The sequence below is a fragment of the Panthera onca genome, chromosome C1, assembly GCF_046562875.1.
Source record: "Panthera onca isolate mPanOnc1 chromosome C1, mPanOnc1 haplotype 2, whole genome shotgun sequence".
Classification (NCBI taxonomy): Eukaryota; Metazoa; Chordata; class Mammalia; order Carnivora; family Felidae; genus Panthera; species Panthera onca.
Window position 1 is genome coordinate 203,356,093 of NC_138346.1, and position 16,260 is coordinate 203,372,352.

The 16,260-nt window shown below is 44.9% G+C and overlaps 1 protein-coding gene across 2 annotated transcripts in view; it reads right to left on the bottom strand.

The window, feature by feature from the left end:
• NIPAL3 (NIPA like domain containing 3) overlaps positions 1-16,260 on the bottom strand; it is a 51,371-nt gene that overhangs the window by 33,442 nt on the left and 1,669 nt on the right. For both annotated transcript variants that reach the window (XM_078452196.2, XM_078452197.2), the window contains exon 2: positions 13,065-13,387. In XM_078452196.2, the coding sequence (XP_078308322.1) occupies positions 13,065-13,160 (96 nt within the window). In that variant the 5' untranslated portion in view covers positions 13,161-13,387. The remainder of the gene's footprint in view (positions 1-13,064; positions 13,388-16,260) is intronic.

Genomic DNA, 16,260 nt, shown 5'->3' on the forward strand with positions numbered 1-16,260 from the left:
TGTACAACCATGCGACTCTCTAAATCCCAAGCATTTCCACCATCTCCCCCCAAAAGAAACCCCAAACCCATTAGCAGTCCCTCTCCGTTCCCCATCACCCCAGCCCCCGGCAACCACTAATCTACTTCCTGTTTCTGGACCTGTCCTATTCTGGACATTTCATATAAATGGAATCCTACAGTATGTGGTCTTTTGTGTCTGGTTTCTTTCATCGAGCATAATGTTTTAAGGTTCGTATGTTATAACACGTACCAATACTTCATTCCCCTTTATGGTCAAATAATATTCCATTACGTGGATATAACACATTTTGTTTATCCAATCACCAGTCACATCTGAGTTATCGCCACTTTCTATTACAGATAACTAACATCCTTGTACGAGTTTTTGTACCAACATATATTTTCGAGTCTCTTGGGTATCTATGGTGACTATTTTAACTTTTGGGCGAATGGTCAAACTGTTTTCCATAGTGGCTGCACCTGTTTACATTCCCACCGGCTGAGGACTCCAATTTCTCCACATCCTGGCCAACACTTGTTATTTTTCTTTTTTAAAAGTTGATGATGGGGCACCTGGGTGGTTCAGTCGGTGACAAGTCCGACTTCAGCCCATGGATCAAAGAGTAATTTCAACTTTCAAGTCTTATTTTCTAAGAAATACATTTCTTTTTTTCAAAAAAAATTTTGACGTTTATTTTTGAGAGAGAGAGAGAGAGAGAGAGAGAGAGAGAGAGAGAATGAACAAGTAGGGAAGAGGCAGAAAGAAAGGGAGACACAGAGTCCAATCCGGGCTCCAAGCTGTCAGCACAGAGCCTGATGCGGGGCTTGAACTCGTGAACCACGAGATCACGATCCAAGCCGAAGTTGGATGCTTAACCAACTAAGCCACCCAGGCGCCCCCAAGAAATACATTTCCTAAGGCTATAGATGCCAGAGAGAGTGATTTCTCTGATGGATCTGGGCAAAGTAAACTGAAAACCTTCAAGAAAGGATTCACCATTCTAGATGCTGTTAAGAATATTTGTGATTCATACAAAGAGATCAGAACATCAACATTAACAGGAGTTTGGAAGAAGTTGATTCCCACCATCATGGATGACTGTGAGGGGTTCAAGGCTTCAGTGGACGAAGTCACTGTGGATGTGGTGGCAACAGCAAGTGAAGTAGAACTAGAAGGGGAGCCTGAAGATGTGCCGGAATTGTTGCGATCTCATGATACACTTGAATGGATGAGGAGTTGTTTCCCATAGACGAGCAAAGAAAGTAAGACAATGGTGGACGGAGAATCTACTCCCGGTGAAGATGCTGTGAAGATTATTGAAATGACAACAAAGGATTTGCAATATTACATAAACTGAGTTGATAAAGCAGCAGCAGGGTTTGAGAGAAGTGACCCCAATTTTGAAAGAAGTCCTACTGTGGGTAAAATGCTATCAAACGGCGTCACAGGCTATAGAGGAATTGTCTGTGAAAGAAAGAGTCCATCGGAGCAGCAAATGTCACTACTGTCTTATTTTAAGAAATTGCCCCAGCCACCCCAGCCTTCAACACCCACCACCCTGATCAGTCAGCAGCCATCAATATGGAGGCAAGAGCCTCCACCAGCAAAAAGATTCTGACTTGAAGCTCAGATGATGATTAGCATTTTTAAGCAATAAAGTCTTTTAAAATTAAGGCACGACATTGCTTTTTAGACATAACGCTACTGCACATTTAATAGACTAAAGTATAGCGTAAACATAATTTTATATGCACTAGGAAACAAAAAATTCATTTGACTCACTTTACTGCAATATTTACTTTGTTGTAGGTTGTCTAGAACCAAATTTGCAATGTCTCCAATGTGTGCCTATACCTATGTTTCTAAGGGTTTTATAGTCCTAGCTCTTACATTTAGGTGTCTGATCCATTTCGAGTTATTTTTTGTATATGATGGGAAGAAGGAATCCAACTTCATTCTTTCACATGTGGATATCCAGTTGTCTCTGTCTCATTTGTTTAAAACACTATTCATTCCTCACAGAAGTAGTCTTGGCACCCTTGTCGAAAATATGTTGGCCATAGATGTGTTGGTTTATATTTGGACTCTGTATCGATATGTGAGTCTATCCTTCGGTCACTATCACATGGTTTTGATTGCTGTAGCTTTGCAGTAAGTTTTGAAATCAAGAAGTTGAAATCCTCCAACTTTGTTCTTCTTTTTCCAAGACTGTTTTGGCCAGTTGGGGTTCCTCATGTCTGCATATGAATTTTAGGATGAGATTGCTCAAGGTATTTTTTTATTCAAAAATTTTTAAAAATGTTTATTTATTTTTGAGAGAGAGAGAGACAGAGCACAAGCAGGGGATGGGCAGAGCGAGAGGGAGACACAGACTCTGAAGCAGGCTCCAAGCTCTGAGCTGTCAGCACAGAGCCTGATGCGGGGCTCGAACTCATGAACCGTGAGATCATGACTTGAATCGAAGCTGGATGCTTAACCGACTGAGTCACCCAGGGGCCTCTCAAGGTATTTTCCAATTTCCCCTGTAATGTCTTCACTAACTCACTGGTTACTTAGGAATGTGTTGTTTAAATTCCACATATGTGAACTTCCTACTTTATTGTTATGAATTTCCTTTTGCTATTGATTTCTCACTTTATTCCATTGTGATCAGAGAACATACTTTATATGATCTCAGTCTTTTACATTTATTGACATTTGTTCTATGGCTTAATATATGCTCTATCCCAGAGAATATATGCTCTATGCCATATGTTCCATATGCACTTGAGAATAATGGGTATTTTGTTACAACTGAGTGAGATGTTCTATAGATGTTGGTTGAGTCTAGTTGGTTGTTGTTCAAGTCTTCCATTTTCTTTTTATTTTATTTTATTATTTTTTTTATTATTTAAAAAAAATTTTTTTAACGTTTATTTATTTTTGAGACAGAGAGAGACAGAGCATGAACGGGGGAGGGTCAGAGAGAGGGAGACACAGAATCTGAAACAGGCTCCAGGCTCTGAGCTGTCAGCACAGAGCCTGACGCGGGGCTCGAACTCACGGACCGCGAGATCGTGACCTGAGCTGAAGTCGTTCGCTCAACCGACTGAGCCACCCAGGCGCCCCCAAGTCTTCCATTTTCTTGACAGTGAGGTACTGCTAGTGAGGTCCTGAAGTATCCAATGATAACTGCTGGACTGCCTGTTTCTTCTTTCCATTCTGTCAATTTTTGCTTCATGTATTTTGGTGTATATATTTTATTATTGTTATATCTTCTTGATAGATTGACTCTTTTACCATTATGTAATGTTCTTCTTTGTCACTCGTAATAATTTTCATCTTAAAGTCTATTTTGTCTGATGTTAGTTTAGCTAGTTCAGCTCTCCTTTGGTTATTGTTTGCATGGACTATCTTCTCCCACTTTTTTATTTTCAATCTTTTTTTGTCTTTGAATCTAAAGTGAGTATCTTGTAAATAGCATATACTTGGATTGTGTTTTTTAAAAAATCTATTCTGCCAATCTGTCCCCTTTAATTGGAGAGTTTAATTCATTTACATTTAATGTAATTACCGATAAAGAAGGATTTCTACTGTTTTGTTTTCTATATGTCATGTCTTTTTTTTTTTTTTTTTGTTCCTCAGTTTCTCCATTACTGCCTTCTTTTGTGTTAAAGAGATATATTTCTTAGTGTACCATTTTAATTCCCTTATAATTTCTTTGACTATTTTTGAGTTATTTTCTTAGTGATTGTGTTAGGGATTATAATTGCCATATTCAAGCATGTGATAAGGCATTTATAATTGCAATTATATGTACAAATATTATAGTACATATAATAGTAAATTTAGTATTTAGTAAATAGTAAATATTTGTATCACATACTATAATTAAAATACATGTATTGAAATACAGTATAGGCAAAGATGTAGTAAAATTAACAAGATTTCAATTTCCCCAACCCTTTCTGGATATATCAGGTTAACCCAATGTGCCTCTAGGTGAAAACTTATCAGCATAATTGATAATGCCTTTTTGGTCAATGTCACAGAACTTATTGAGGAGGAACAAAATAGGTCACCCCAAAATATGTCACTTTGGCATATTGATTATTTTGAATTAAAGTCACTTAAGAAACAGCCAGTACAAGAAGGATACTCTGAGGCCCCATTTGTCCTCCTGAAAGTGGGAAATAAGTCTCCATGTGAAAGGTACCTTCCCAGTATGTACCAGAAGGAAGAAAGACATTCTTGTCACCAGAGATAGGAAATTTAAGGCCAAGAAACCTGTATAAACAAAACTTGCTACTACTTCACTAATTTACTATCCAAAGCCCAACCCCTTTTGTCTTATCAATTCTTCACAAATCTATTGTCTAAAAGGTATGAAAGTTACCAGCTTTGGCTACTTCTTTGGGGCCTCCATATGTATGCCATTAAATTTTTCTCTTGTGGAATCTATCTTATGTCAATTTAATTATTAGACCAGCCAAAGAATCTACAAGGAGAGGGAGCCTACACTGTGAAAGCCAAACAAATACTGTGGTAAATGAAATGTATATAGTACTTTGTTTTGAATGAGGCCGAAAGAGGCTCTCCTCATATTGTTAGCTGATAAGTCAATAAAAATAGTTTATCACTATGCGATTTTTAGCACGAAACTTAGAAGGAATTGAAAGAATTTAGGGATGCTGCCATAACAACATTCCTTCCATTCCAGGTACTTCTGTGAACACGTTCTCAGCACCTCTAGCTATAAAACCCCAAACCTGCAACACAGCTGATGCTAAAATCTGTCCCATTCTAGCCATCAGTAATATTTGTCTTGAATATTAAAAACAAAGTCCCATTCTCATTCAGATATTCATTTAAAAAATTTTTTTGAATTGTTTATTTATTTATGAGAGAGAGCAAAAGAGAGAGAGAAAGTGAGGGGCAGGAGGGGCAGAGAGAGAGGGAAACACAGAAATTAAAGCAGGCTCCAGGCTCTGAGCTGTCAGCACAGAGGCGGATGCAGGGCTCAAACTCATGGTCTGTGAATTCATGACCTGAGCTGAAGTCGGACGCTTAACTGACTGAGCCACCCAGGTACCCCCAGATATCCATTCTTCATATGTTATTTTATGCTTGATAATTATTATAAAACTTTATATTACATTAATCAACTGCTTTTATTCAATTGTAGCAATAAAAAGCTTCTGGGTTGAATCAGTTATTTCTGAACATGTTAAAAAGAAAGCCAGAGGCCCAAAATGGCCTCACTTAGGCCAACTCACCAAACTGGGGCTTAATACCTCCCCTAACTGAAGTTCTAACCTCCCCCAGAAATGTAGTCTTAACTGGTCAGTCAGGAAGCTTCTGGTCAACACCAATAAAGTACTCTGTCACATGGACTCTCTCTATCCCCCAAAGGAAGATGACACAATCCACCTAATAAGACCCTTTTGTCCCCAAAGGTCATCTCACCTGAAATAGTCCTTTTTTTCTGTTTATAACTTTCTTGTCTTGCTTTTAAAACCCCTTCCCTTTCTGTAGCCCTTTGGAGCTCCCCTCTAGTTGCTGGATGTGATGCTGCCTGATTCATGAATAAATTAATAAAGCCAATTAGATCTACAAAATTTACTTGGTTGAATTTTTGTTATTTCACAAACCTTATGCCAAAGGAAACATTAACAAAGTGAAATTCGATCGCCTATTTTACATCCTTTCTTGTAGACAAGTAGGATATGTGTCCATATAATTTTTAAGTGTTAAAACACAGACACTGTTTGGGGACAAAATTCTGTGGGGGAAAGGTCGGGAAAATACCAAGTTAGGGAGAAACAGGAATGACGTAAAAATTTCCGACTGCTAAGGAAGAGCTTTTTCAGGGGCTCCTGGGGGGGCTCAGTTGGTTGAGTGCCCGACTGTTAGTTTTGGCTCAGGTCACGATCCCAGGGTCAGGGGATGGAGTCTGTCAGGCTCCACGCTGAGCGTGGAGCCTGCTTAAGATTCCCTCCCTCCCTCCCTCTCTCTCTCTCTCTCTCCCCGCCTCTCTCCCTCTCCCCCACTCGTGTGCGCACGCACTCTCTCTCTCTCTCTCAAAATAAAAAAATAAAATAAAAAGAAGAGTTTGTTCTGAAGGCTGATGGTAGATATCACGTGGGCTTCATATCTCAGGGGCTATAAAAAAAATACTCGTATTAAAATGTGCTAGAAACGACATACTTTGCAAATATAAACTTGTGACACAAGTTTTATGTCTTAGATGTCAACCAAAGGAATGAATGGGGAAACACAAGGTGTTTCTTTAGAGGGTCAAGTCTGAAGACCCCAAAGGAAGCCCTTCATTAAGTGTAGCTCATTAAGGCTACAGAGCAAGGAACTCATCCTCAAGGAGGCAGAGATCTGGGGGCCAGGCAGGCACTCGGCACAGAAAGTCAGTTTATCTACGCTAATGATTAATGGTTCAAAGAGTTAACTGGCAGTGATTCTACAGCGACTGCCTTGGGCAGAGAGGAGACAGAAGGACCCTGGTTCTGGCTCCCACAACACCTCACAGCTGCCTTATTTCCTTTATGGGGGACAAAGGGGAGCTGGAACCAGGCTCTGGGAGTTGTGCAGAAAGCGGAGACCACAGCGAGGGCTTTTCAGAGGGCACGTGGGGATCACGCGGCTGCAGGTTCAAGGGCGGGCTGGGGGATTTGCTTCACCTCCTCGCTAGCTGGGTCAGCAGTGCCCCTCTCTCAGAGCTGGTGCGTGGACTTCCTGAGATAGTTGGGAGAAAGCACTTACCTCGGTAACTTGGAACTAGGGTGAGCTGGAGGAAACTGCCACTATTTTGCCACTTGGACCCATACGAAATGGTAGTTTCATATGGTTCAACCTATAACTGGTAGCTATTTTATTTTTACCGCAAGAGACTAAGCTGTCCTCAGATGCAATGCCAATGAGGTCCACAAGGCTGCCCGAGAGTGTGCTAACAACTCGCCAGGTGGAAGTAAAGAGATCAAGAAGGGAAATGAGCCCCTGTGGCCATGTAGACAAGTCAATACTATTTCGGGGAGGAGGATGGTGAGGGCCCAAACCTAGAAATAAAAACCGTAGGGGCTCCTGGGTGGCTCTGACTCTTGATCTCGGCTCAGGTCGTGATGTCGTGGGTTTGCGGGTTTGAGCCCCATGTCGGGCTCTGAGTGTGGAGCCTGCTTGGGATTCTGTCTCCCTCTCTCTCTCTCAGAATAAATAAATAAACTTAAAAAAAAAATTATAAGCAGGCTAAGCAGCAGAAAAACAAGGTTAAAAGGTTACTATGATAATCAAGGACGGTATTTACGGAGTGTTTTTATACATACACATTAGGTGTGGCGTGAAACCCTTTCCATGCGTTGCCTTTGGGCCATAACCCACCTATGAAGTGTGTACTGTCTGGAGTCCTAGGTTCGGCACACGGGTTGGAAGGACTTTACACGTGAACAAAGTAAGGCCCAAAGAAATGTAACAACTTGGCAGAGGTGGGGACGGGAGGCTCTGTGTCGCTCCAGGTCTGACTTCCAGTCTCCCGACTGTCACTATTCCTCCGGGCTGTCTCCCACTGTGTTCTCTGAGGTGCCCTTCAAAGGCGGTGCAGGTAAATTAGGAAAATAAGACAACCCTGTCTCGGGAGTGCTACATTCCCAGTAGTGACACAGGCGGCTGGGGTTTCTTTTAAAAGCCATTTCCACAAGTATATCAATCTCCACGCATAATAACTGGCTACAGACAGACCTGGTTAGTAACAGCGCAATATAATTAAATGCCCTTTCATCCAGGCATTTCAAAGGGCTTCATCAAAGTTAATTATGCCCCAAGCCCTTGTGAAGTGGTGCTTGATTCAATTTTGTGAGCATTGAAAGTCAGGCAAAGGCGATGCCACCGGCCCAGGGGTTACACAGTTTGAACGTACACCTATTAGTAGTCCTCAAGTGTGTGGCAAGAGGCGATTCAGAGTCGAGGTGACAACCGGCAGAACTCCTGACGTTAAGCTCCGCCCCCAAACCTCAGAGCTGGAAAACTGCAAAATGGGGGTGTCTGGGTCTGCCGGCAGGGAGGGAACGAGGTGTGGGGCCCGGGTGGCTTCCGCCTCTGGACGAGCCACCGACTTCCTCTTTTTGCAGAGGAACCACACCAGGTGTGTTCACAGAAGTTATTTAAAGGGGGAAGTGTTCAACAAGTCCACGTGGATGGCTAACCCAGAACAGGGATTTGACCTTGGACTCAGTGACTCTGTCTCAACACTAAAACAGATTCCTGCCCCACTGAGGGGCAGGTTGGGAGAACTGCCTGGTGGTGGCCTCAGGCCAGCATCTTCACCTGCCGTATCTTTGGATCCTGAGTTCCTCCGCACGCGATGTCAGATGGGGACGATGCCGCTGAGGCAACACCTAACTGGCTCCCAACTGGCTCTCGACTTCATTGGGCAGAGTCCACTGAGGTGGAAGAGAAGGAAGGAAAGTGGCAAGGGCCAGCCTCATTTGGAGGCAAATACCTCCATGGGGGCTCCTGCCAGTGGAGAATTTCAACTGCCCGAGAAAGACCAAGACATGGCCAAAGTCAGAGTGAGCAAGTGGCAGGGCCGGACCTTAACAGGTGTCCCCAGCACTTTGGTCCCATATATACAGGTGAGGAAGTAGTGAGGCCTCCCAACTATCAGGAACTTTATATTGAGGACACAGGTCGACCCAACTGGGACGCTTTGAAAACGAAAGGGGGCTCTATTAATATACGTGGCCGTGAGGCACAAGCCAGGACTTTTGGTCCCTGTACTCTTAGTGCAGCCTCTGGATGGGAAGGGCTGCTGGAGAGGGAAGGAGGGTGAGGGCCACACTACAAGCAGGCTGCAAGGCTTCAAACTCAGCTGCTTTCTTGGCGTGGCTTCAACAGACCTCAATGTCAAGGGTGGGGCAGCAAAATCAAGGTCACTTCTCTCTCTGCTTCAGCTTCCCTGTGTGGATTCTGAAGACCAGAAGTCCTGGGCTGGGGTCCTGCCTGTGCCACTTACTGCTGTATGACTTCAGGGGAATTACCTTAACTCTCTGAGCTTTGGCTTCCCCTCTTTAAAATGGAGGATTGTAAACCCTCATGGGATTGTCGTGGTACATGAAATAACATACATGTTGGGAATGTCATGCTACATGAAATAACGTACATGTTGAAACATCACCTGGCACATAAAAAAGTACTAAAACAATTCTAGCTTGTTACTATCATTATTTTTTATCATTTTTATTTTTATTATCACTATTCTTAGCAATAGCTCTAAGGACCTTTTTGGCGCCAGCTACGACTCTGGAAAAAAAGTAAACGGTTTCCAGAAAAGCAGCCAAAGGTCCCAGAGGTAGGAAACCTTGCTGAGTGAAACCTCAGCTCAGATCTCCCGTTCTAACATCTGCTTTACATCTGCCAACAAGAGCCTCTATTTAAATATCACGGTGACAAGACCAGTCATTACTTGCTATTTAAACTCACCTCCCACAATCCCTTGGGCTTAAAACTGCCAACAATTCAGTATGAATTGCATTCTGGCTTGCTCTGAGGGTTACTCATATTCAAATACAAGAGAGGCAGCTGCCTGGCTCTCCAGGCTCTGCTACTTCTGTAACCTGGCTTCAGGCCAGCTCCCTGATGCTTACCTTCTCCAGCAGGGGAGGCATTATCTTCCCCAGGATTGCCATTTCAATACTTACTAACCAGTGTCAGGGAGAGAAGGGGCCTGGCAGAGTGGTGGGCCCAATGCAGGCAGCAGGGAGCCATGGATAAAAGCAAGGGCCTTGGCAATGCACACACTCAATTCGAATCCCAGCTTTACTACCTACTGACTGTGTGTCCTTGGGCAAGTTAATTAACCGCTCTGTGCCAGTTTCCTAATACGTAAAAGGGGATTATAATAATACCTACCTTGAGGGGCCCTGTAAGGATTAGCACAGTCCCTGTCATATAGTAAACAGTCAACACAAGTTAGCTGCTGCTATGATCGTGATGATTACTACAGGAACTGGGAATGGGCTATGGAAGTGTGATAAAGGACCTATATTTTCCTGCCAGGAAAACTGCCAAAGGTGATACCTGAGCTGGAGCTGGAAGAATATGTAGCATTTCTTTTTTTTTTTTTTTTTTTTTTTAATTTTTTTTTTCAACGTTTTTTTATTTATTTTTGGGACAGAGAGAGACAGAGCATGAACGGGGGAGGGGCAGAGAGAGAGGGAGACACAGAATCGGAAACAGGCTCCAGGCTCCGAGCTGTCAGCACAGAGCCTGACGCGGGGCTCGAACTCACGGACCGCGAGATCGTGACCTGGCTGAAGTCGGACGCTTAACCGACTGCGCCACCCAGGCGCCCCAAGAATATGTAGCATTTCTATCAGTAGAGACAGGGGAGGATGCAGGCAGCTTCAGTTTCCTGCATCTGTAAGTTCAGGTCATGGTCGCAACCGCCATGTAGGGTGGATTTAAAACTGACCTGCAGAGGGGCGCCTGGGTGGCGCAGTCGGTTAAGCGTCCGACTTCAGCCCGGTCACGATCTCGCGGTCTGTGAGTTCGAGCCCCGCGTTCAGGCTCTGGGCTGATGGCTCGGAGCCTGGAGCCTGTTTCCGATTCTGTGTCTCCCTCTCTCTCTGCCCCTCCCCCGTTCATGCTCTGTCTCTCTCTGTCCCCAAAAAAAAAAAAAAATAAATAAAAAAAAAAAATAAATAAAAAACGTTGAAATAAAACTGACCTGCAGAGAAGTTGCATGCCTTTCCCCCAAGTTACAATGACAGACAGTGAGAGAGCTGGGCCTTGAAGACAGGTCTCTCTGAGTCTAAAGGCCATGCTGGTAACACCCCTCCTAGCTCTACTTTTGTATCAAATTTGTCCTGAAGGCTAAGGCACTGATAGAAATAGCTTCCCCCACCTCCCTCCCAGACTGCAAACTCCTTCAGGGAAGAGAGAGCTCAGTGGTTTATACAGCCCCGCCCACCCCACGCAGGCAGGGAGAGCAGGTGCTCAGCTGAAATGCCTATTCGCTAAATAGAAGAAACTGAGGCCTGACTCTTCCAGGCTGAGGCCAAGCCTCCAGTGCCGGCAACCCCTTGCGATGCTGCCTTCTGGGCAGCTGGCCTCTTGGGCTCCCTTTCACAGACCACCCCCCCCCCCCCCCCCGCCCCAACAACCAGGGCAGAGAGCAGCGCTGCAATTCAAACGGCGTGCTCCTAACTTCACCTCATTGATAAAGTTGCACTTGGGCCCTCTTAACGTTTTTCTTGCCCCAAATATAAGAGATGATTTGGGGGCAGCCTACCCAGCCCACATAACCACTTTTCTCTGAGAGCCGCGTACAATGAGGGAGCCCCAGAAACCTGTCTGCTGTGTGAGACTCCACCCACCTGCCCACCACAGATTGGACCAGGGTAGACACCTGACCCAAACTGGCCAATCGGGTCTTCCCTCTGTCAAAGGCGGGGGAGGAGTTCCAATCTGTTCTAATCTCCTTCTCGCCCTTCTTAACTCTGGTGGCAGGAGCTACCTTGCAGCCTTATAATAGTCTTCCCTTTTGTCTCAGCGCTTCTGAAATGGGTTTTTATTCCCTGCAACCCAAATAGCCTTAACCAAATCAAGGTGGAAGGAAGCAACTTCCTCTCTCCCTAGGCACAATTAACTACACGCTCCTCCGCTTTGGGCACCTGCCTCTGTTCCTCTTTGTAAACCCCAGGCACTCGTGAGTCAAGCACCTCCCGCATGCCGCCTGCGTGGGCTAGGTGCTTTTTCATTGATCCACATGGCTGGAGGGAGGAGGGATGGAGGGAGGGATCACTACCACCATTCTACCCATAAGAGAAGCTCTGAGGGGCTAAGCCACATGTCCAAGGGCACTTAGCTGGGAAGGAGCAGAATAGGGATTCGAGGACGCGTCTTCTTTCCCTTGATCCCCCCTGGAACTTCAGTTCGCTCATAACTGTGCATGTGCCCGTCTCCCACCTCAACTCCTAAGCTTGTTGGTAGAGTCACCATGATTGATTTACCTTTGCTCTGGCACCCGGAAGGTACTTCTACAATAAGTATCTTTTGTAATTTGTAACTGAAATGGAAACTTATTAGAAATCTCACCTGGAAGAGTGTTCTGTGTTTTCTTAGATTCTGTATCTGTTTGTTTGGCATACATTCATCACAGCCAACTGCATTAACTGTATTTTCTTGTGTTCTCTGTTCTTGATGCTCTGGCATTTGTGGCCTCACTCACCCCGCAGAGACCACCTCTCCCAGGGCTAGCCAATTCTTAGAGACAGCAGGGTCGCAAGCAGCACTCTGGGATGCTGGGTTTACACTCACCCCGCAGTAGAAACAACCTGAACATCTAACAGTAGGGGATGTGTCCAGAAAGTTTTGATAGAGCAGCTCAACAGATTACTGGGCAATCCGTTCAAAAAGTATGCATTAAATCACGACTCAATTACACGGGGAAATAACCCACAAATAGGGCTACGTGAAACAACCAAGATAGGAAACTTTCTGTGCAGTCTGATCCCAAAAGTGTAACACCAAAAAAAGACAGGAAGGAGAAATATGAACAAGGCTTGTCTCTGAGTAATAGAGTAGGTGATTTAAAACAAACAGACAAATCATCTAAGTGGGAATACCTCCCTTTAAAAATATTTCTCGGGGCGCCTGGGTGGCTCAGTCCGTGAAGCGCCTGACTTCGGCTCAGGTCACGATCTCACGGTCTGTGAGTTCGAGCCCCGCGTCCGGCTCTGTGCTGACAGCTCGGAGCCTGGAGCCTGCTTCGGATTCTAGGTCTTCCTCTCTCTCTGCCCCTCCCCCACTCGTGCTCTGTCTCTCTCTCTCTCTCTCTCAAAAATAAGTAAACCTTAAAAATTTTTTAAAAATATTTCTCTTTCTATGTTTTTCTCTAACCCCCTGTCTTTATGTACTTCAATGAGTGTTTCTTTCTTCTGGATTACCCGTTCTACATTTGTGCCTGTTTCTGCCTAACAGGCACGCAGACCCCGGAAATACGTGTGAGCCAGGGCTATGGTGTGTTACTCTCGGGTTAGAAAAACACCACATTTCAAAACCAGAAAGAAAGCTCTTGCCTTGTAGGAGAAGGAAGCCTCGCTGCCGCCGGGGTCTGCGCTGCTTGTGGGCGGGAGCGGGCGCAGCTGCAGGGCCGCACCGCGGGCTCGGTCCATGGCGCTAGTGGAACATTCCCTGGGAAGCTGGAGCTGCCGCTAGGCGGGGCCGAACCCGGAGACCATCTCTCCTGGCGGGGGTCACCTCCTTTCACGGGGCCGTTGGAGGACTTCGAGGCTCTTCTGGCTGATTTACAGCCTCTCCCTCACCTTCACCCCGAGAAGTGCCAGGTTCTGTCTCTCCCAGGCAGGCAGGCGAGGGTGCGATTCCTTATCCTGGCGGCGCCCTAGGGTGGTGGGGAGGAACATGAAGAATGCAAGTACGGTGAGCCCAGCTTGATCACCCAAGGGGACATACACTTTGAGGACAAAACGCAAGCCGTCATGAGAAGTGAAGTCATTTACAAAATTATATCATGCCTTTGGCCTCCCCTAATAAAGACATGGCTCAGGATGCCTGGGTGGCTCAGCGGATTAAGGAGCTGACTTCAGCTCAGGTCAGGGTCTCACGGTTTGTGAGTTCCAGCCCCTGGCCGGGCTCTGTGCTGACAGCTTGGAGCCTGGAGACTATTTCAGATTCTGTGTCTCCCTCTCTCTCTGTGCCTCCCCTGCTCACGCTCTGTCTCTCTCTCTCTCTCAAAAATAAACATTAAAGGCGCGCCTGGGTGGCTCAGTCCGTTGAGCGTCCGACTTCAGCTCAGGTCATGATCTCATGGTTCCTGGGTTCAAGTCCTGCATCAGGCTCTGTGCTGACAACTGGGAGCCTGGAGCCTGCTTCAGATTCTGTGTCTCCCTCTCTCTGCCCCTCCCCCACTTGTGCTCTGTCTCTCTCTCTCTCTCTCTCTCTCTCAAAAATAAATAAAAGGTAAAAAAAAAAAATTAAAAAAATAAACATTAAAAAAATAATAAAAGTAAATAAATAATAATAAAGACATGGCTCATCTACCTCAAAACCTTTTTTCCTGGCCCTTAAAAATTACCTTTCCTCAGGGCACCTGGTGGCTCAGTTGGTTAAGCATCTGACTCTTTTAGAATATTTTTTTAATGTTTATTTTTGAGAGAGAGACAGAGTGTGAGTAGGGGAGGAGCAGAGAGAGAGAGGGAGACACAGAATCCAGAGAAGGCCCAGGCGCTGAGCTGTCAGCCCAGAGCCCGACACGGGGCTCGAACTCACCGACCATGAGATCATGACCTGAGCCGAAGTCAGGCGCTTTGCCAACTGAGCCACCCAGGCTCCCCAAGTGTTTGACTCTTGACTTCGGCTCAGGTCGTGATCTCAAGGTTCATGGGATCGAGCCCCACATTAGGCTCTGCACTGACAGCATGGAGCCTGCTTGGGATTCTCTCTCTCTCTCAAAAATAATTAGGGGCATCTGGGTGGCTCAGTGGGTTATGCATCCGACTTCGGCTCAGGTCATGATCTCACAGTTTAAGAGCTTGAGCTCCACATGGGGCTCTGTTGTCAGTGCACAACCCACTTTGGATACTCTGTCCCCCTCTTTCTCTGCCCCGACCCCACTTGTGCTCGCTCTCTCTTTCCCTCTCAAAAATAAATAATCATTAAAAAAATAATTAAACAGTTAAAAAAATTTTTTTTCTAATCGCCTTTTTGCTCCCCCCACCCCCGGCTTCCTTCTTCCCGTCATATCCTAACTGAAATCCTACCTTTTCCATAGGCTCCCCTACATAAGAAGTAGAAGATTGTCTTGTCTGCCTCTCCAGTCCTCCAAAAAATATCGAACCACCTGTGTTCGATATCGGAATGAAAGAACGAGAAGAAAAGCTATCTTCACGAATGGTGGAAGAACTGGGCTGCTACCCAAAAGTCAGCCTAGCACAGGTGAGGTAACACTGGACCCTGGGAGAAGACCTGTGTGACCGGATCATAACACCTCTGGGAGACTCAGGTGTCTCATCTGTAAAGTGGGGGTAATAATGTGGCTTCAAGTAAGATCGTCAATGACAGTAATTCCCATTGACTTTATCGGACGGGTATTTTCAATGCATGTCAAGCTTGTCTACCAAATGGAGAAGAAAGATGAAGTATGCTCCTAGGGTTCTGGAAGGCCTGGCCAAAAACACCTTACCACAACGCTAAGAGTTTCTTTGAAGTCTTCTTATAGTAGAAAAGAAAAAAAAAAAAAATCAATCATACAAATTTGGATTCTACTGCAAAGTCTATGCTCATTTCAATTTAAAAAATGTTATAAATAGCTTTTGATCTGTTATATGCTACCTGTTTGCCTTGGCCAAGTCATTTAACTTTCCAGGCAGTTTTCTCTGCTGGAAAATACAGATAATCAGATAATAACATTTCTACCCCCCCACAGGGCTGTTGTGAGAATTTGATGAGATAATGCATGTAAAATGCTATGCATAACAAATGGCCAATGGATGGCAGCTATTATTAATTTTATTCTTATCAGTTTAATTATTTAATTTACCCACAAATGTTCCTTTCTTTCATGCATTCATGCTACATTTATTGAGGGCCTACTATATGCCAAACAGACACAGCCTCTGCTATGCCTCAAGGCATAAAAAAAGTTGCTCTTTGTCCTGTGACTTCCAGTTCCTTCTGTTATCTAGCCCTCTCCCCAGGAATGCTGGTTCCTGGTAGGAGCAGCACAGTCATATGTCACAGGGCTAACACTGCGTCCAGCATCTAGGAGACACGAGATGCAGGGCTTGGCACAGGGGCAGCCACGAAGACCATTTAGCCCAGGTCTCACTTTGTTGAAGGGCCTCAAAATTAAATCATTGTTGCTATCTCCAGATGAGGTTACACATTCAGTATATAGTCAATACCTTAATTACATAGATATACATGCCATATATATACAATACGTACAGGGTACACTCATCAATTTTATAACTCACATCCCATAATCAAACCTCCCTGACTGTAAAGTATTTGCAATCTTGTGAAAAGCATAATTATTCTTCACTATACTTTCATGTGTGGGTGAAAAGCATTATTGGGTTAAATTTATGTATTTTAATGTTTTGAATATAGTAGCCTTAGGAAGGAAGAGTGGCCCAGGGACAGACCTCCAAGAGACCCTTAGAGGCTTTCAAGCTGGAGCCGGAGAGGCACTGGGGCACAAACGCTGGGAAGGCGTTTGCTGAATCCCCTGTTCATCCCTTGCCAAGATCCGGC